This window comes from Lissotriton vulgaris, chromosome 12 (assembly GCF_964263255.1).
Source record: "Lissotriton vulgaris chromosome 12, aLisVul1.2, whole genome shotgun sequence".
NCBI classification, from domain to species: Eukaryota; Metazoa; Chordata; class Amphibia; order Caudata; family Salamandridae; genus Lissotriton; species Lissotriton vulgaris.
The window spans coordinates 717648713-717669355 of NC_141700.1; the positions used below are offsets into that span (position 1 = coordinate 717648713).

General features: G+C 48.2%; 1 protein-coding gene across 2 annotated transcripts in view; it reads left to right on the top strand.

Moving 5' to 3' along the window:
- Positions 1 to 20643, top strand: part of LOC147678108 (hydroperoxide isomerase ALOXE3-like) — a 136423-nt gene that overhangs the window by 111565 nt on the left and 4215 nt on the right. For both annotated transcript variants that reach the window (XM_086945968.1, XM_086945967.1), the window contains exons 9-13: positions 160 to 246; positions 2256 to 2425; positions 10727 to 10848; positions 11846 to 11946; positions 12622 to 12792. In XM_086945968.1, the coding sequence (XP_086802094.1) occupies positions 160 to 246; positions 2256 to 2425; positions 10727 to 10848; positions 11846 to 11946; positions 12622 to 12792 (651 nt within the window). The remainder of the gene's footprint in view (positions 1 to 159; positions 247 to 2255; positions 2426 to 10726; positions 10849 to 11845; positions 11947 to 12621; positions 12793 to 20643) is intronic.

Here is a 20643-nt window from a genome sequence, read left to right on the forward strand (position 1 = left end):
GCTGCTCATGCATTGTTGGGTACAAAACATCAAGAATGATTGAGATTCTTGGAGGACTGGACATTATCAGGGTACATATTATAGAAGAGGCAGTGAGAATAGATCTGTTTCAAACAACCACTGTACCTATGTCTCTAATAACTCACCTGGTCTCTTTAGCTCCTGATCCCCCACCATCGCTACACTTTGCAAATTAATTCTCTTGCCAGAGAACGCCTTATTGGAACAGGAGGATCCTTCGATCGGGTAAGATTAGAACTCATACTTTAGACCACCTGTTTTGTGGGCATTCAAGAGAGGCCGTGACTAAAATAAATAACTTAATAAACATAGCATGTAACACTGTAAAGCACATGTTCACTCTTCAGGTTCTTGACCCTGAAATAACATATGTTTGTTACTCGCCTCAGTGGTACTCATTTTATTGAAGTGTGAAGTGTGAAATGCTAAGTGGAATATCCAGTATTCAAACCTATGACCATAAACTCCAACATAGATCCCTGTAGTGGATGCATTAGACAACAAACCCACCAGACACAGCTAGATGAGGTGTATGGAATGAAATCTATGATTCCATTGTAGAGGAGCACAGAGTTCAGGAAACAAATACATGGAACCTGTTTGGAATGAGATTAGCTTTTTCACGACCTTATGACATGTTCTTTACCTGACTGTATTAAACATAATTGCACAGTGCATCCACCTGCAGCATTTTCACACAGGCTACTAATTTTCTCTTTACCCAAAAAGTATTTTGTTTGTAAATATTTGTGAGCAACAATCTAAAAATCTTTCCAGCCCCCCCTCCCCCACGCACGACAAATACAAATCATCCATAACTGATGTAGAATGGGGGATTCTTGTTTGGTCTCCAGGCCCCCGATAACATGTGTCGCAGATCTCCCCTGTCAGTACCTTTATCGCTCCAGTACTTTGCTTGAAGTAGTTGAGGTAGCCCATACAGTGGATTGTTATTTAAACACTGTATTAGGCACTTCTACTTGAAGTAAAGTAACATTTCCATGAACTATCACTAATTCCTGATTTTGTTTCTATGTGTTTATCAGAGGCTGTATCTGAGTAGGGATGCTAATCCTCAAGCGAGAAGACTCAACAGTCGTGACATGGAGGCTGGATACTTTATTTCTGCTTTTCAATCTATAGAAGAACACCACATAACCCTAGACAATACACTAGTTCAAGCCATAGATGCCTTGCACGTTCTGGAGACAATTATATGTCCCCTGTCCTTTTGGTGGATAGCTCACAACCTGGGCAGGAACCAGATCGCTTTGACCAGAAGAGCCTTCATGCAGGCCCTCATTGTACCACTCTTGTCATTACTAATAGATTGCCACCCCCATGCCATCTGTTATCCGGCTTATGGCCTCTTGGATTGCCCTTGCTCATTCATAAATGCTGCTTGTGTGTCATTGATTTCGATATTCTCACAACATCTTTCCTGTGAGTCTTGCAGAATTGTGGGCATTATGATCACTGGAAAAAGACCTTCACGAACCCATATTTTTCTTTACAAGTTATTTCACAAATGGGAAGAGGGTGAAGTTTTTGTCATTAAATATGATACACATTAATGCCTTGAACTTGGCTATCATGGTACTATCACACGCATTTACTACCATGTATTTTTGGTATTGAAACATTCAATAGATCATTTTCCATACCATACCATAGTGGTCTCTTAAAATGATGGTTCACTGGAGCACAACATATAAAATTAATCTGGTGCAAACCCTAAACTTCAGACTCTCTCGTATACTCGGCTTAGTATATACTCAGCTTAGTATTGAAAAGCTTCAACATGGCTGTATATGGCACCCACCATTGGCAGACAACACAAACACATTGGACACAAATCCAAACGCTTGTTACTAAAGAACCTGGACTCCTCCTCAGTGTCACTACTTCACAAGGAACACTTTCTTCAGCCAAAGTCATGCCCAAAACAGCCAAATACACAGCATTTGTAACCCAAACTCAGTCTATCTGTAACTAAAGGCATCTGGATTTTCTGTCCTTTGGAATGTATTAACATTTGGACAAATACTCCAACACCACCTCTGTGGCGTATTGTACACCCAAAGCTACATGAGTAAAACATTGGCACACACCCTTGATACAGAGAAGAAGGCACTATCCAAAATGTATCAAGTGATGACTTTGGTCCAGGAGTAAAAGAGTCAGGTGTAGCCTAGAAAATGGATCTAACCAGAAACTGTAATTTTCACCCACAGAGCACGGCTATAGGAGTAGCAGGTCTTGCTGAGCTCATATCAAGAGACATGCAGGCTGTGACCTACACTTCCATTTGCATTGTGGACAATCTCAAATCCCGTGAGGTTGAGTCTGTGCCCAACTTTTACTACAGAGATGATGGGTTGAAGATCTGGTCAGCTATCGAGAGGTGAGGCATGATTTTTTTGTCCCCAGTAGTTTTGTGGCTTTCAGTGATTGCTTATTTTTGGGATTTTAATGGAATGCCTTGATCCAAAGCCTTGTGTGTAAAATGTGAATAGCTTAGTAATTAATAAATGAAAAAATATTTGTGATTGACAGATTCAATCAATCAATCAAAACACTTATATAGCGCGCTACTCACCCGGAAGGGTCTCAAGGCACTTGGGGGAAGGGGGCCGCTACTGCTCGAACAGCCAGGTCTTGAGTTGTCTCCTGAAGGCGAGGTGGTCCTGGGTCAGCCAAAGGTGGATGGGGAGGGAGTTCCATGTCTTGGCCGCCAGGTATGAGAAGGATCTGCCTCCGGCGGTGGCTCTACGGATGCGTGGTACTGTGGCGAGGGCGAGGCTGGCGGACCGTAGCTGGCGTGTGGGCGTGTGGAAGGTCAGGCGGTCGTTGAGGTACCTGGGGCCCAGATTGTGGAGAGAGGCGTGGGTGAGGAGCCTGAACGTGATCCTCTTGTTGACGGGGAGCCAGTGCAGGTTCCTCAGGTGGCCGGAGATGTCGCTGCATCGAGGGATGTCCAGCACACAGCAACCAAATAGCTAAAAGAAGGAATAAGTCGTGTATAAAAAGATTTGACCTGTTAACATGGGAGAACGTAAAATAAACCTTAACTCTTTTCGCAGATTGGGGGAGAACAGCAAAGATCTGGAAACCTTGGGAAGAGTTGTCCCCTCACTCCATTTTATTGTGATATTTGATCCGCTGATTTTATATTCCAGATCATTGACATTAGTTGTGCTTGTCTAGTTCAGTTTATCACAAATACTACTCCCAGAATGCATTAGCTTGTCAAATGGAAAGCAAGGAGTGGCAATTTAGTATCCAAACTTTTTGCAGAGGTTGGCAAACCTACCAAAATACCAGGTAAGGAGCAAATCAAAAAGGGATTAATGGTTGATAAATCAAAGATCACTGATGACTTAGTGATGTACGAAGTATTAGGCAATTAAACTGAAGCCCATAAGAGGTAAGAAGCCTTGGTGAAGTGGCTGAAGGGAAAAATAAGTAGCCATTTGTCCCAATACTCTAAATAGGAGTTCATTCACATTTTAGGAGTCTGCAATAGTTTAATGACTCCTAAAATAGGTTTACAGTCCCATACTGATTCACTGTGTGGGAGGGGTGTGTTGTACGTGTCCCTTTTAAATACCCAATCAAGGTGGCCAAGATGGCGGGCTGAGAGGTCTCACTCGCCGAGAGCTCCCGGACCCCTGAATTCCTGCACCGCTCGTAACCGCTGATTCCCCCCCGGATCACGCGGCGAATGAGCCTGGTGCCCCCGGTAGAGGTGTGGAGCGACTGCTGAGCCTGGTTTGCCCCGTCGGGGGTGCGATTCTGACCGGTAAAGCCTGGGTCGAGGCCCGCTGAATGGACTGTGTGTGAGCCGGAAGCCGTGAGTCTTCCGACCCTCGGAGCCTGACGGAGCACTCTGCCTCCTGTGTGTGAAGCCCGCAGCAGTGCATGTATTGTCGGAGTGGGAGTCGGCAGCGGCTTCGCGAGCGGAACGGAGTTGCCCAACGGCGGTGGTACGGAGCGGAGCTGAGCGGAGGTGAAGGGCGGAGGCGGAGCCGGCATTGTCTTGCTACGCCGGCCCGCGGCTTGAGGGGGCTTGTATTGAGAGGCCGCTCCGGCCAGCTGTCGGTGGTGGAGCAGTGGAACTGGGCTTCTGGAGCAGATCTCCCCCTGGAATTGCGGGCCCCGGCGACCATCGCATCACGAGTTTGCCTACCGGCTGGACTTCTAGATCCCGGACCAGGGACGGAGAAGGGACCTCCATCTTGGGCGTTGGCCTCTCGATCTCGCAGGGCGGCCATTTTGTGAACTCCGGCCTGGCAGCTCGGTCTTCCTAGAGCTCTCTGTGTGGCGCTACCCCCGGCTGGTGTATAGCCGCGCCGGTACGGCGGTTCTCTTTGCTGGACAGTAAGCCTCAACGTCCTCTACTCAGCTGAAATGTCGAACGCTAGAGGACAGAGGAGGGGCGACCGAACCTTGCCGGACATGCTGGGACGCGGCGCCCTACGCAGTGGGGGAACCCAACCCACCACGACCTCCCCAGCCCCGGCCAGGGGTGCAGATGGCGGAGAACCCCCAGTGACGAGATCATTTCTTGAGTCGCTCTTCAGCTCCCTACGGGAGGACTTTCAAACGCTCACGCGTGAGGTGGCCGGGGAGGTCCGTGAAGTAAGGAGAGAGATGGACTCCCTGGGGGAACGTGTGAACACGGTGGAGGAAGCGGGTCACTCCAGGGATGAGGAGATCACCCATCTGCAACAGGAGGTCCTGCGACTGCGGGAACAACAGATTGAATTGCAGGCCCACGCCGAGGACCTTGAAAATCGGTCCAGGCGGAATAACATACGGGTCCGCCGAGTGCCGTCCGGCGAGGAGGGTGAAGATGTTACTGCATACCTTGTGGCCCTCTTTCGTGCGATCCTGGGGGAGTCGGAAGACTTTCAGATCCGCATAGACCGAGCACACCGGGTGGGTCGCCCCCGCAGAGCCACGGCGCCCGCCCCGGACATTCTGGCTTTCCTCCCAGACTTTCCCCTGAAGGAACGGATCCTACGAGAAGCACGAGGGCAGCAATCTTTCCGATTCCGGGACCACCCTGTGACCCTGTTTCAGGACTTATCCGCGGTCACGCTGCAGAAGAGGAAATCATTCAAAATCGCTACTGACTTCCTTCGGGAGCGAGGGACACAGTACTCTTGGGGGCACCCTTTCCGCCTGATTTTTAGATGGAACGGTGTTTTGCACCAGCTCCGGTCCCTCCAAGATGTCTGCGCGGTGCTGGGCCTCACAGCATCGGACACGGATACCCCGGCTCCGCGGCGGAGGCGAAGCACTCGTGACGGATGGCAGCAGGTGGGAGAGGGGAGTTCTCCTCCGTCTGAGCGACCGGGCTCGCCCGCGATCCGGGCGGACATGGCGGCCGCCATCCAGGAGGCCTCCAGAGTGGCGGCAAACGGCGAAGTGGAACTCACTCCGGGGGGAGTCTACTCTAGCTTGTTCCCTTTGCAGGTGCGGGGATTCGGGGGGGGGGGGGGCGGGGAGGAATGGCGAGTGCTGGAGGTGGTGGCTGGACGTCCACTAGACTGATTTACCACGGCCTTGTCCGTTCCGGACCGGACTGGGACAATGTCTTTTTTGCAAAGTTTGAGAAGTGGGGTGTGGGAACGGGACTGGCGGGTGGATGTTTTGATTCCGGGGCCTAGAGGGGGGGCTAGTTGCGGGGGGTGGTGTAGATTTGGTTGTGTGGGATTTCGGGGGGCAGGGGGGGCCTTTCTAGTTGTGGGGTGTTGGGGTTTGGGGACTGTACTGTGCCGGTGGACTGTTCATAATTGCTCTGTTTTGAGGCCTCGAGTGGCGCCTTCTGTGTTTGCCTGCTGGGCTTTGCTTCTTGATATGTGCCCCACTGATTCCCCTCCTTGATGGCTCTTAAAGTGCTCACTCTCAATGTAAAAGGGCTGAATAATCCGGTTAAGAGGCGGGCGGTGTTATCCTTGTTGGAAAACTCACAGGCGGATATCTGCCTGTTGCAGGAGACCCATTTGCTAGCTAAGGACTGCTCGAGAATGCGTACCCCCAAGTTCCCCACGCAGCTGTTCTCCTCTAGCGCCTCCAAGACGGCAGGGGTGGCGATCTTGTTCTCTAGGGGGTTCAGGGGAGAGGTCGTGTGCAAGGTAGCAGAACGGAAAGGGAGACTTCTGGTATATAAGATCAAGATGGGGGGTTTAGCACTGACTGTTGGCACCATCTACTGCCCCAATGATCATCAGGACCAATTCTTACACAGGGCTTTGGAGGACGTGGCATCCACCTCTGATAGGCACATAGTGTTGGGGGGTGATTTGAACTTGGTTTTCGATGCGGCAATGGACAGGTCTGTGCAGCGGCGCCACCAGTTGGGTGAGCTTACGGGCTCGATTCGCACTCGACTTGAGGAGCTGGACTTGCATGACATGTGGCGCCACCTTCACCCTACCACCCGCGCATACTCCTATTTCTCACATGCCCACAGATCCTATGCGCGACTGGACCATCTACTTGTGTCGGGCCCAATGCTCCTTCTGGCTTCGAATGCAGATATGGGGGTCCTCTCTCTTTCCGACCACGCTCCGGTGGAGGGCGCTTTCATTCTACCGCCGGCGGTTCGGCCTAGGGGGGTCTGGCGGCTTCGAGACACGCTATTGCACAGGCGATCGGTGGTGGACCAGATCCGGGCGGCCATTTTGGATTTTCAGACCGTGAATGATAATGAGGACACTTCGCGTGCGACACAGTGGGCAGCCCTGAAGGCGGTGCTCCGGGGCGAATTTATAGCGATTTCCTCGGCCGAGAATAGGGACCGACAGCTCAAGAGGGATGAGCTCACCCAGCGGGTGAGGGAGCTGGAACAGGTTCATCACAGGACAGGGGCACCCAGGGTTTGGAGGCAGTTGAAGGCGGCACGGAAACTCTTGGCAGCCCTTGATACGGACCGGGCGGAGTATGCGATGCTCCGCCTGAAACACAAATATTACACAGGGGGCGACCGGTGCGGGCGGCTCTTGGCCAACAAACTCAGGGTGCAACACCAGCAGCACCGAGTGAAGGAGCTAGTTGACCCAACCGGAGGTATGGTCACGGCTGACGAGCAGATAGCAGACGTCTTTCGCAGCTTTTATGCTGACCTCTACACCGGGGATGCCCCCTCGGCCCAGGCTGAGGAGGACTATCTGGATTCAGTACCGCTCCCGTCGTTGACACTGGATCAGGCTCAGTATCTGGAGCGCGATATCCGTGTCGAGGAGGTGATCACGGCGATATCTCGGCTCAAAGTGGGCAAGGCCCCAGGTCCGGATGGCTTTATCCCTCTGTTTTACAGAACCTTCTGTCAGGAGCTGGCGCCTCTACTGACCCGCCTTTTCAACTCCTTTGCGGAGCCGGGTGCCATCCCCTCCGAATTTCTCCAGGCCACGGTTTCCGTGATCCCGAAGCCGGGCAAGGACAGGACCGCCTGTGGGTCCTACCGTCCTATCTCGCTGCTGAACACAGATTTGAAGGTGTTCACCAGTATATTGGCTGCACGCCTGGCGTTGCACCTCCCGGGCATGGTTGATTCGGACCAAGCGGGCTTTGTGCCTGGTAGGCAAACAGTAGACAACACAAAGAGGGTGACCCACATCCTTGAGAAGGCTTCCAGGATCCCTGGGGAGAAGATGCTCCTGTCCATAGACGCGGAGAAGGCTTTCGACAGGGTGCACTGGCCCTACTTAGAGAAGGTCCTTAGCAAATTCGGGATTGGGGAGAAGTTCCGTCATCTGATCTTCAATTGTTACCGGTTCCCATCTGCAGTGGTCCGAGTGAACGGAGGCAGCTCTTGACCCTTTCCCATTGAACGGGGTACGCGACAGGGGTGCCCACTATCCCCTTTGCTCTTTGCCCTGTACATGGAGCCATTTGCCCAGAGGGTTAGGCAGAACCCCGATATTGTCGGTGTCAAGATGGGTGGATTCCATCATGCGGTCAGCCTGTACGCGGATGATGTCATTCTGACGCTAGATGACTCGCGGAGGTCGCTGCCGGCTTGCGTAGAGGAACTGGACTTAATCGCCGCTGTGGCGGGCTTCAAGGTGAACCTGGGGAAGTCGGCTGCCCTTGACATCTCGCTTACTAACGCCACTAGAGCGGAATTACAGAGGCTTTACCCTCTGAGCTGGTCCAAGGACCGGATCCCGTACTTGGGGATCCTGTTGGCGCCCTCCCTCCCGGAGATGGTCACGGCCAATTATGCGGCTTTGGGCACGAAAATCAGGGAGGAATTAGGCCGGTGGGATAAGGGTACGTTGTCGCTACTGGGTAGGTTGGCCGCGGTGAAGATGACCCTCCTGCCTCAGGTGCTTTACCTTTTCAGAGCGTTACCGCTCCAGCCCCCCGTGGGGTGGCTTGCGGAGACAGACTGCCATTGCGCGGTTCGTATGGCAGGGCCGCAGGCCGAGGATCAAGAGGAGTATCGCTATGCTGACGCCCGAATCTGGGGGGTTGGGGATACCGGACTTGCGGAAATATTTCCAGGCCGCCCAACTCCGCTATCTGGTGGAATGGAGCCGGTGGGAGTCTGACAAGCACTGGCTGTTCCAGGATCAGGCAGTGGCGGGTAGGACGCTACAGGAAATACCATTCTTGAAGCGGGCCCATCGACCTCCTAACCTCTATGCGTCTCTGGTGACGCGGGTCCCACTCCGGACGTGGGACTCGGTGGCTGCCAGGTACGAGCTTACTACCTTCCCCTCTCCCTTTACGCCGCTCATTGGCAACCCGGACTTCGGCCCCGGGATGGAGCAGGGTGCTTTTGAGCGCTGGCGGGTGGCCCGCTGCTGCACTTTGTATCACTTGTACAGCCCTGAGGGAGTTGTCCCCTTCCAGGACTTGAGGCGGGATTATGGCCTCCCAGAAGCGGAGCGCATGCGATACATGCAGGCGCGTCATTGGGCATTACAACCCCAGGTGCGCGATGCGGCACACCGGGAAATCACGGCGTATGAGCGCTGGTTAATCACTCGCACGTCGGACGCTAAACTGATCTCAGACCTGTATAAAATGCTGCAGACCCCCTCCTCTCACATTCACAACCCCGGTCGGGAACGGTGGGAAAGGGAGCTCGGGCGAGTGTTGAGTCACAAGGAATGGGAACATATCTCCTTCCGCGCACGTCACTCTGCCTATCACACGGGTCTTACGGAGACCTTCACTAAAATCTCGACCTACTGGTACCGCACTCCGGAGAAACTGCACGAGATGGACAGGGCAATACCAGGGACGTGCTGGCGCAACTGTGGCAACACTGGTACACTAACACACATCCTGTGGGAATGCCCCCTACTGGCTCCTTATTGGGAAGAGGTCCTGGGTGAGGTGGAAAAATGCTTTGGGATAGAATTGCCGAGATTCCCTGCCTATGTTCTGCTAGGGTTACCAAATGGGTTGATGTATCCCCTTAGGTCTAAGAGGGGTAGACAGATCGCGATTGCTCTGGGGTCAGCGGTGCAGAATATTCTCGTACACTGGCGCACTACCACGCTTCCCTCTGTAGTTGGCTGGCTGCATAGATTATGGCATGTCCTTGGAATGGAGAAGATGTCCTTAGTGGCCCTGGGCGATACTGATACCTTTGAAGATCTGTGGGCGCCCTTTCATAGCCTGTTATGTTCCGAGTTTCGGGAGATCACCTGCCCCAGATACCTTAGGTTGTTAAGGCTGACGCCGCCACCGGACCCACCTGTCTGAACGGGCGGGGTCGATACTGCATAGCGGGGATTATTGGAGAGTTGAATGAAGAGGAGGCTGTAGATAATGGCGCAGTACAGGGGGTGGGTTGGGATATGGTAGTTGGGGGTTCTGTTTGGTTGGGTAGGTTTGGAGCGGGGATGCTTCCCCACCCTTCACCCCCCCCCCATTTTTCTTCTTTTCCCCCTTTTCCCCTTCCCTCTTTCCCCCTTTTCTTTTTTTTCCTTTATTTTTTCTTTGTCCCCCCCTCCTGATTTTCTCTTCCTTTCCCCTATCCCTTTACCCCCCCCCCCCCCCCCCCCCTAGTTCTCTGTATATGACCACAGGTGCGAAAGCTGTGCTCCCGAGTCGGATGAAGCCTCTTGCAAAGTTGTAACTGTATTGTTGTACTTGCTGTATAATGCGCACTGATTGTGCGGCTCCTGTGGTTTGTCTGTTCCTTGCCCTAGTGTGTCCTGCCCCACCCTGCTTCAATAAAATACTTTAAACCTAAATACCCAATCAATAGGAGATGATTGAAATCCATTTGCAAAACATTGAAAAATGACCCAGTCCCTTCTTGGGGTGGTAATCCATTTACAGAGTAAGGGGACCTGCAGAGTCAATCTCCCCTTTGCGAATGTAAACGAAATCTTGTTCTGGAATAAGCAGTGGTCCATGAAACCCACTGCAAACTTTTAAACTTTTCAAAAAATAAAACTTAGTTTTAAATGCACCCAAGTTTATTTTGTGGAAAACAGACTGCCTAAAAAATACCATTTATTTTATGTATAGGTGAGCAGTAACTTATCAGGCGTTAATCTCTGCAAGAGACGCAAACTATTATACAGTTAACCTATAAACACATGCTGAATAAATTGGATGAATTCTTACTTTCTTTGTAGTAAGAGGTAGAGCTTGATCTCTTTTGATTTGGATATTGTTCCATGTGGTATTGCATCCATTGACTCTACTCCATTTTTTTTTCCACCCTCAGCTATGTGTCTGGTATTGTGGGCTGCTACTATAAGACTGATAAGAGCATCCAGACGGACCCAGAGCTTCAAGCATGGGTGGGGGAGATCTTCAAAGAAGGCTTCCTGGAGAGAAAATCCTCTGGTATGATTGCTTGAACTTGTTGCCAAGTGTTTGTTCATCCTCCCATTCACATTCTTCGCCCTGATTATGTTTTGATAGCAGAACCACAAAACATTGAGATGGATTGTAAGTTCAGGTTCTATGAACTTTTATGCTTGAAGTGCCATCCAAATTGAAGAAACTAAGTTTTTAGCACGGTTTGGAATTCCATTTGTGTGCACTATTTTTTTTATTCCAACAAAAATGCTAATTTAGGTTTCAGAACTCATTCTGATCTATATTTAGGTCTCCATGTGTTCCGTTTTTACTGATTTTTACAGATAAATACGGACCGAAAGCTACTTATTTTCCAGTCTGTATTTATTTTTAAATGCAGAATATGGAAAATAGGTCTTTGGGTGATTTTTTTTTATTTTTATTTATTTTTTCTACAGTCAATCATGAGTGATCGGTCAGTAGGAGTACAGATTGAGAGGTAGGGGAGATTGAAAGAGAATAGATTTCCCAATTCAGTGCAGATCTAGTAATGCTATTCTACAATGCAAGTGTTTTCAGATAGTGCTATTGCAATGTATACTGCTGAAACCTTTTGGACATTCAAATGCAACAATACATTGACCAGTCAAATGTGGAAAAATATTAATTGCAGCTTCATTTATTTAGAAAACCTAAAATAAAATGGATAAATACAAAAACATGGGCAAAAAATAAATATGGATAAATACAGATGGAAATGTTCAAAAAATAGTACCATAAAACCAGGAGCCCTATCTATAATTCTGTGCCAATTTTCAATGTAGAGCAACTCAGAAAACGCTATTGGCAATATCATTGGATTGTAGCACTTTATTACATCTGCATAAACATTGCCAAAATTAAATACCCTGCATACACCATTTCAATCGTAGAACTGCTGGCCCAACTGCAGGCCTACCGTCTCCTGGCACATGCGGCACAAGATCTGACTCCGGTAAATGTGTTCTTGGTCTTCATAAAATGTTTTCTCGCACTCTTTCAGGAGTTCCATCTTCGCTGCAGACCCGCCCTGAATTGATCAAGTATCTGACTATGGTGATTTTCACAAGTTCTGCTCAGCATGCAGCTGTCAACAGTGGGCAGGTAATTGTGAATATGCTTCTAGTACTGTAGGTGGTGGGGAAAAATAACCAAGGGACTGTAAGAGGCTAGAAAACAAATGTGTACCATATAAATCTTAAAAAGGTTTGTGAGAGCAAACAATAGCAGGGTACAAGGCAATCCATAGAGCACTGAATTTGTGACATTAGAAGTTGAGCCGAGAGGTCCAGAGGCTTATCAGAAGTTATTGCTCTAGATGGGGAGGTTCAGGGTTTCCTAGAACAGTCTTCACTAATGTGCCTGGTGCACCTTTGGACAGCTGGAGCACAAGCCTGAGTGGAGACCACTGGGACAGACTTTACTCATGGCGAGTCATTGCAAGGGTGTTTTTCCCCATTTCACTCTAGCAACTAGGCCCTGTTTTGAAAGATGGTACACTACCAGCTGAGGAAGAATGGGAGACTGAATATTCAGATATTTCTGGAAATACCGCTTGGTCTAGAATTACATGTATATAAACTCTAGCTGACATTCTGACTCCTGACAAATATTTACTTTTCCAACCTGCCCTCCAACGATGATATGCTCCCTAGAAAGCGAAATAGTATTTTTTTTTATAAAGCACTTTGACAATCCTAGGTCTATTGGCACTATATAAATCTACTTAAAATCACAAGTATTAACTTTTTTCTTTCTTTTGGGCTTGTGCTACTGTAGTTTGATTTCCTTGGCTGGATGCCGAATAGTCCCAGCACAATGCGCCAACCTCCTCCCAAGACCAAAGGCACAGCAACCCTGGAAAGTGTCCTTGAGATCTTGCCAGAGGTGGGCACTACTGCCAACTCAATGGTGACTGTCCGGCTCCTGAGTACCGAGCCTGGTGACATGGTAAGCAAACTATTCTCTCCTTGTGTATTTTAGTAATCTCAAGTTGTGGGTAAACAGTACCGCTTTGTGACTTATTAACTCTGCCCTGCCAAGTGCCACAGATTGGGCAATATACTAATGCATTTGATAAGTATCTGTGCATTACTGCTGTTGGAAAACTAAGAGGATTTGGCCAAATGGATATTTAAGACTAAACACCCCAACTTACAGATTTCGTCCTCTAGAATTTCTGATGGCTCTTGACAGGTTAATGGACCTTGGCCACTGCGTTCAGAATTGGAGCTCAAACAGAACGTACATGTCCTGTATATCATTAACTGTCAAGTTCTTTATTTTGAGTCCATGATGAGAGGTATGAGTAGTTTTTAAGATTGTATTTTCTTATTCAAGTTTAGGTTTCTGATACTTCATTAGTCCAGTATCAATCATGTTACAGAATTGATGATAGAAAAATATAGTTAGTGCAGATCATATTATAAAGTGCATACAACGTGTTCCATAAAGGAAAGAATCCATATTCTAGGAAATGGGGCGCAAATGAGGTCTGTCAGAACCCATGAAGAGCTACATAATAAGGGCAAGCACGAGATTAGCATGCAGCTAAAATCAATAATACCAGAATTCCCTTTAAAAGGAAAATTAAGCAAATAAGCTTTGGCAAAGCCAATTTAGTCAAATCCTAACGCTTGGATTTCAATAAATGATAAAAGAACACAGCCTGTCATTTACAGTTGTGAGTCTGATGATCTGCCTACCACTGTACTAAATCTCTCAAGCTCTGTCCGATTTGCCCTCTTCCCAGCTGATCTGCAGCCTTTCTCCTCTCGTACTAAATCTCCACTTAGCTCATCCCAGCTGATCTGCTTCCTTTCCGAATCTCAGCTGTGATAAAGCAATCTGAATCCAAGTCCAAATCTCTCAATCTGCAGCTCTCCTGAATCTGAAGCTCCTAAACGAAGTACGCGTTTTTGAAGCAGTAATTCAAAGTTGCAACATGTGGCATGTTCTGTTTCCATTCAATGGAAATTCAGCATTCTTCAAATGGCACATCTTCCCCTTCCTGCGGTCCACACACCATCCAAGTAGGCTATCTTCTTTGTTCCCTCACTTTGATTCTTATTTTAAAATGACTTAACTTCTAAACCTCCTGATAAAGCAACTGTTATTTTAACTGAACACACAATCTGTAAGTTGCAAAGAAAGCATATTAGCAGGAAGTCATTAAACAATATATGGTTAGTGCATTTTGAAATAAGTGTGCTTTCTGTCCTCTTTGGCAAATCAATTGGGCTTTAATTCGGTTATGAATAGGGCTTTGTTAGAATATTATTTAATCCGCAACAAATACCTTCTCATGAAAGTTTCAAGATTACCCACACCTGCCACAAGGCCACCCCGAAACGCACGCATGGCCCCTTCACCTGCCTGAACTGCAGCTACACCAGACCTCAGAACCAACGAACCACCGGCCAAACAAGACCCCAACCACTGCATCCTACTGAATACTTGCTCTGCACGCAAACACGCCGTGTAGCTCTGGGGCCTGCTCGACACAACGTCCCCGGACATCGCCTTCTTGACAGACTTGGATGAAAGATTCCTTCGCACCAGACATCCCCATAGCCATCCCAGACGGCTACAAGATCACCGCAGAGACCGCACCAACGGAGTCAGAGGAGGAATCTCCATCGTCCACAAGAACAGCATCAGGGTCTTGACTAGCATCGACTAACACATGCCTTTCCAGATCCACAACATCACCCACAGACACCCTCGTCTACCGACTGCCCGGACCACGTCCCCAGTTCAACGATTCCATCACCGATTTCCTCAGCACGCACCCCCTGACCGCCACAGACTACATCCTCCTCTGAGACCTGAACTTTCACCTGGAGTACAACAGCAACACCGCGACCATGACTGATAACCTCTGCAACCTCTGACCGAGGCAGCCAGTCACCACACCCACCCACTCTGCTGGCCACATGCATGACCCCATCCCGTACGTCTCCTTCAACCACACCACTGAACTCCCCTGGACCGACCACTGCTGCATCCACTTCACCTTCCAGAAATCCACCACACACCACTGCACCCAACAGATGCCCCGCCACTGCTGGAGCAAAGTCACCGAAGATCAACTTCATGAAAACCTCAATCTCAGCCCACCCTCCGACACTGCCCTCCACCTCAGACGCTGGATCAAGGATGGACACTAGACAGTCACCCGAGCTAGCGTCAGCAGCAGACTCCTATGGAGAAGCCCTCTACGTGGGAGCCCAGACTAAACTCCTCAAACTACAAAGCATCCAAAATGCCTCGGCGTGACTGATCCTAGACATACCACGCCACAGCCATATCACCCCCCACTTAAGAAACCTGCACTGGCTCCCTGTCAACCAGAGGATATCCTTCAAGCTCCTCATCCACGCACACAAGGCACTCCACAAGACCAGCCCTGCCTACCTCAACATTTGACTATCCTTCTACATCCCCCACCCTCCAGCTACGATCCGCCCACCGCGCATCCGAAGAACTACTGCCGGCAAGAGATCCATGTTTTGGCGGCGAGGTGGGAGACGGAACTCCCTACTGTTGAGCCTACGACAGACCCAAGACCTGCTGACCTTCCGGAGAACACTCAAGACCTGGCTCTTCGATCAGTAGCAGCCCCCCCCGCGCCTTGAGACTGGTATGTAGTGCGCTTTACAAATGTTTGATTTATTAAATGCTGTACTTATTATGAAGTGTCTTTATTTTTCAAACGCAAGGCACGATCTACTGTTATCTGGAAGGTAAACTTCTTTGAGCAAGCTGCATTTCTACCAACCATTAATTCTAGTTAGCTGTTACTGTTTTCTGCACTTCTAAATGTCCTGTTAATGTAATGCAAACTGTGCGTTGCACAAGTTTAACAATTATTGTGAATTCAAAAACCAGACCATCAAAGCTAGTCACATTAACTCTAAATTATAGATGTGCGTATTTTAGCATTCTAAAGAACGTGATTCTATTAAAGAGAGCGTCTTGTTAAAAGCTTTTGAATTTGAAAACCTCATGTTTTCAGCACCAAATGTCTGCGTGCCATGTTTAAATTTCAAGGCAGAGTAGTCCTAATTCGTTATGCAATTATTTTTTTTTTTAAGTTCTTTTCCACCCTGCAAACTCACAAGATCGTCAAACAATTTAAAACTTGTGACTTCAATGCCAACATTCTAATGCAGACCGGGCATCTACGTCTGCAAGCAGTAAAATAAAAAGTGATGTTTGGGCTGGCCTGTAGGCGAGATACTCTCCTGGTTACCGAGGAGCTCGCCTCGTTGGACGAAGTGTTTTCTGTTGGTCCTCGAAGGGCTTGGCTAGAGTCTCTCCCATTATAGAAGTGGTTTAAACCAGAGGGTAACCACGCTTGGAACAAAACAGCTGTTTTTGTGATAAAGGGAATCAAACACACCAACAATGCAACATATAGTAACTAGGTAGACTCAATTTTGGCAGGGTGTGCTGCTTTAATTCTCTGTTTAAAGACTCATGAGGTGGCATTTCAGAGTGATTTTGGAAAAGTCTGATCTAAGATGATCCCTGCACTTCTGTACGCAAATGTGGTCTTGTTTTCTAGAACTGCTGTGGATCTAGAGCAACTTAATTCCTTGCGTGCTGGTGACGGAACCACTCAGTCACCAGCCAAGGACGCGCTGTGCTGGTGACAGAGTGGTCACCAGCACAGCGCGTCCTTGGCTGGGCGACGCGTTCTATTGAGCGGGCGGGGCCGTGACTGAACCACTCAGTCACAAGCACAGCGCGCTCGTGACCGAGTGCTTCCGTGACTAGCATGGCGGCGCCACACTGCCCCCCCCCCCTCCCACCCAGCGACGCAGTGGAATTACTGCCACGGCCAAGGGGTTAAACTGGTTTCTAGATTTTATTGATTCACTTAATTTAGCCACTAATTTTATGAAGTCGCACACCATGTCAACAGGCCCTTGAAAGGTTGCCAAGGTTACGTTTGTTTTTTTGTAAGGAGGCAGAATTAACTAAAGCCCCAACCTTCCCATATGTAGAGGTGCCATTTGATGAGCGAGGGTGCTGGTGCGCACAAAACACAAAGTTTTGGCAAGAGCGTCTGGGGCCACACTGGACCTTGCCAAAAGATTGGGAATTACAAAAATGTATCCCTATAGCCATGTATAAGTGTAATGTCGGGGGTTATAAGGATGTGAGTGACATCCAATGGGCCGAGAACAAATCTATGCGCAAGTTTTTGGCCGTCCCATTCACCACTCCGGCGTTCGTTCTACACGAGGAGCTGGGTGTAGGATATTTCTCAGATCTGACCGGAGTAGCCCCACTGTTGCACTGGCTGAGAATCTGGGCCTGCCCTACCCCTACTTTAAATCACGTCATTATTGTGGATTGCACTGCACTTGAGGGGGCTTTACGCATTCCCTGGCTTAAATAAATCAAGGAACAGACTAAATGGCTTGGCTGTCCCAATTTGTATCCAAATCCCAAGCCTTTCGGCCCAGCAGCCATTAGAGATATTAAACACCAGTTCATGGCCAAATAGCAGAGGCTTCGGTAAGATAAGGAGCTAGCTAAGTCCTCGTGAGCAGGTTTGTCACACTGAGTTTGAGCCCACAGATAGAACCATACCTATTTTTTTGTCACCAATGCTCATCACAGTTTTGTGTTTACTAGATAACGTTTGAACCTGGTCTCCTGGCTATTGGTATTCCCTAAAGGCTATACGAAACCTGGCATATTAAAGCCCTGGCCAGGTGACGATTTCTCGGTGCAGGACACCATGCATTTAATTTTTTTCGTTAACTCAATTTTGCATTTAATTTTTTTCTGTGACTATTATGACCACCTGCAAAGAAAGTTTATACTTCAGTTACTCAAACTGTCAATTTGTCCAAGTAAGGCCTGCATTATTATATCTTCAAATGCTATCTTCCCCCATGGTCTGCTTAAGGATTCGGAGCTTTTAACTGGTGCCATTGGACACAGGAAGAGGTTGCCTTCGCATGAGCTAGTCTGTCTCTTTTGGCTGTACCCAGGGATCACTATGCGCCATCCCATGTTTCTCTTTACACCATACCATAACATACCGATTGACCCAATGCTTCAGCATTGTAGCACTTTATACACTGCATTCTTTGCTGTTTGCAAACTTAGCCTAGGAAATAACAGCATGTCTTTTTATTGATTTTTATAGTTGATTTTAAGGGAAACCATGGGATGGCAAGGGAAATGCGGGGCGCATCCGTATCCCCAGTATGAGACTGAACCAATGTGGACAAACCCACTATGTTGGTATGGTACAATCACTATTGTGGTTAGTACATGGACCCACTAGGTTTATTTAAAAGACCCCTCCCATACCAACCTGGTTAGTGTCATGCTTGATCATTGAAGTCCAAACCGGGTGGCCGAATGCCCCTGGTTGTGCTATGACACCTGATTACAGTGGAGCTGGTGTGGTGTGAATGAGTGTGACGTAAATTATAATTAAAAATATCTGAGAATCCTTGCTTGTTAACTTTATTTGTGGCGGCCCAGGATATGGTTAAAAAATGTGCAACTAGTAGGAAATTGTTGTCCATAGTGGACTGTGCAAGCAATACTTTATTTGTGTGATTAATACAAACCAATACAAAAAACAATCCAAAAGAATAGCAATCAATGTAAAAAGTATGTTAAAATTAAATTTAATAATTTGTATATATAGGAAATGAACCCAAAACCACCATTGGTGTTTATAACTTTTTTTTTTTTTTTTAAAGCAGTCAGTATTATTCCTTTGGCTAATCTGGGCCAGTTTTTGGTGTGGGCCGGACTACATGGGGTCTTCCTCGTAAATGCCATGTGCCATAGTTGACCTGTCCATTAAGGGTTGTCGGGCATGGTAGATGAATTTAGCGAAGTTGACTATGTGAGTGGTCTACATATTTCAGCTCGCGAAAGATTATGGAAGGGGCTTTCTTCAGGACCGGCTAGTGAGGCTAGTGAGTGGCAAAGTGGAAAGAGCAACGTGAAAAGTGAAATCCCTACACACGCGCTAAGGTGTGTGGTCTGAAGTGTCAACGTACTTACGGACACTTGTAAAAACACTATGTAAAGGTTTTGGGCAGCTGATTGAGGCTCGGGAGGGGGCCTCATCCGATGTCCCAATTTGGTCTCGGCAAGTCGGGACTACGGGAGACAAGAGCAGTTTTAAAGACTTTCTACTCGCCGAGACCAAATTGGGACATCGAATGAGACTCCTCCCGAGCCTCTATCAGCTGCCTAAAACCTTTACATAGTGTTTTTCCAAGTGTCCGTAAGTAAGTTGACACTTAAGACCACACACCTTAGCCACAGGTCCACGCATTCTCCATCCCGTCCATCTTCCAGGTGGGCTCCCCATCAGTCATGGAGCTCTATCAAGGTTCAGATCATGCACAAGATCTAGGCATTTTTCCAGATGTACATCCTCCACTTCTACAGGAAGTTATTCACTGACCCTGTCAGATCCTCAATCACCTTGCATTTCTCCAGTGGATGACATCACTACCTGGTAAGAGTAGCTGCAAAGCAGATCTAATTTCCTACACCCTCTACGTCTGTTATGTTTGAGACACTTCACCACCACTCTGCATCAAGACCACGCCTTCCTTTATAGCCAGATCTCTTAAAGCCAGCAATGGAATTGTTTTTGACTTTGGCCTCCACAGAGGCTACAGAAAAATATAGACCTCCTGAGCAGGATTCAATCTTCCTCCGCTCACACCCACCTCCAGACTCAGTGGGCATATTGGTGGCCAAAAAACACCATGCAGCTACTCCTGCCTCCTATGTACCACCCAATGAAGAGAACAAAACAGCTGGACTCTGTAGGTTGCAAAGTCTGTAGCACAGCTGCATCCACCATGAAAGTGGCCAGTCCAGCTGCCCTCCTAGGCAGGTATGATAGAGCATTCTGAGACTGTATTCAAAGGTTTGCAGATCTTCTCAGGGACAGACTGAGAGACTTCCTAGTAATAGTCAACAGCAGCCTCATGGCTTCCAATCAAGTCATTAGTGCCACAGCTGATTCTTCGTCGTTGTTGGCACATAAATATAATTGCGGCATAGCCTCAAAGGCATTCTTTGCTTCGTCGTACAACTCCTAAACCAGAGTCAACAGCGGCTCCTCGATCTTCTATTCTTGGGTTCTACCCTCTTCGGCAGCCACACTGAGATGGCTAAGATGAAATCAAAGAGCAAGACTCTTAAGGTGATAGGCCTAGAAAAGCCAAAAGAGCAAAGACTGTCTTCCAAGTCCTACTAGCACCACACTATCTCTCGGAGGGTTCGAATCTTGCAATGGTATCCAGGTTGCCAGGAGCCACAGCAGCAACAACCTAAATAGCAGCAGCGAAGGAAGCCTAGAGTAAAGATCCACCCAACAGTATACCCAGGGGGGTAAACAGACAACCGGTTCCAAGCCGTGAATCTTCTCACCCCCCCCTCTTCAGTTACCCACTCCGGTAAGTCTCTGGCAGAGTGGCAAAAAATAACAAAAGACACCTTAATATTGAATATTATTCAAAACTGGTATTGTCTCAGATTCACACAAGTCCTCCACTGACCATACCACAAAAACCATCTGCAAAGGCTTCGATAGGAAGACCACCTCCTGCTGCAGAAGCATGCAGTGGAGGGGGTTCCTCAAAAACGAGCAACAGGCATTTACTCCATATATTTTCCTGTAAAAAAAAAAATATGAATGAATTCAGAGTCCTTCTCGACTTGAAATAAGTAAACACATGTATTTGGGTATAAAGGTTTTGGATGCTGGCATTGCATCAGATCGATCCCCAACTACAC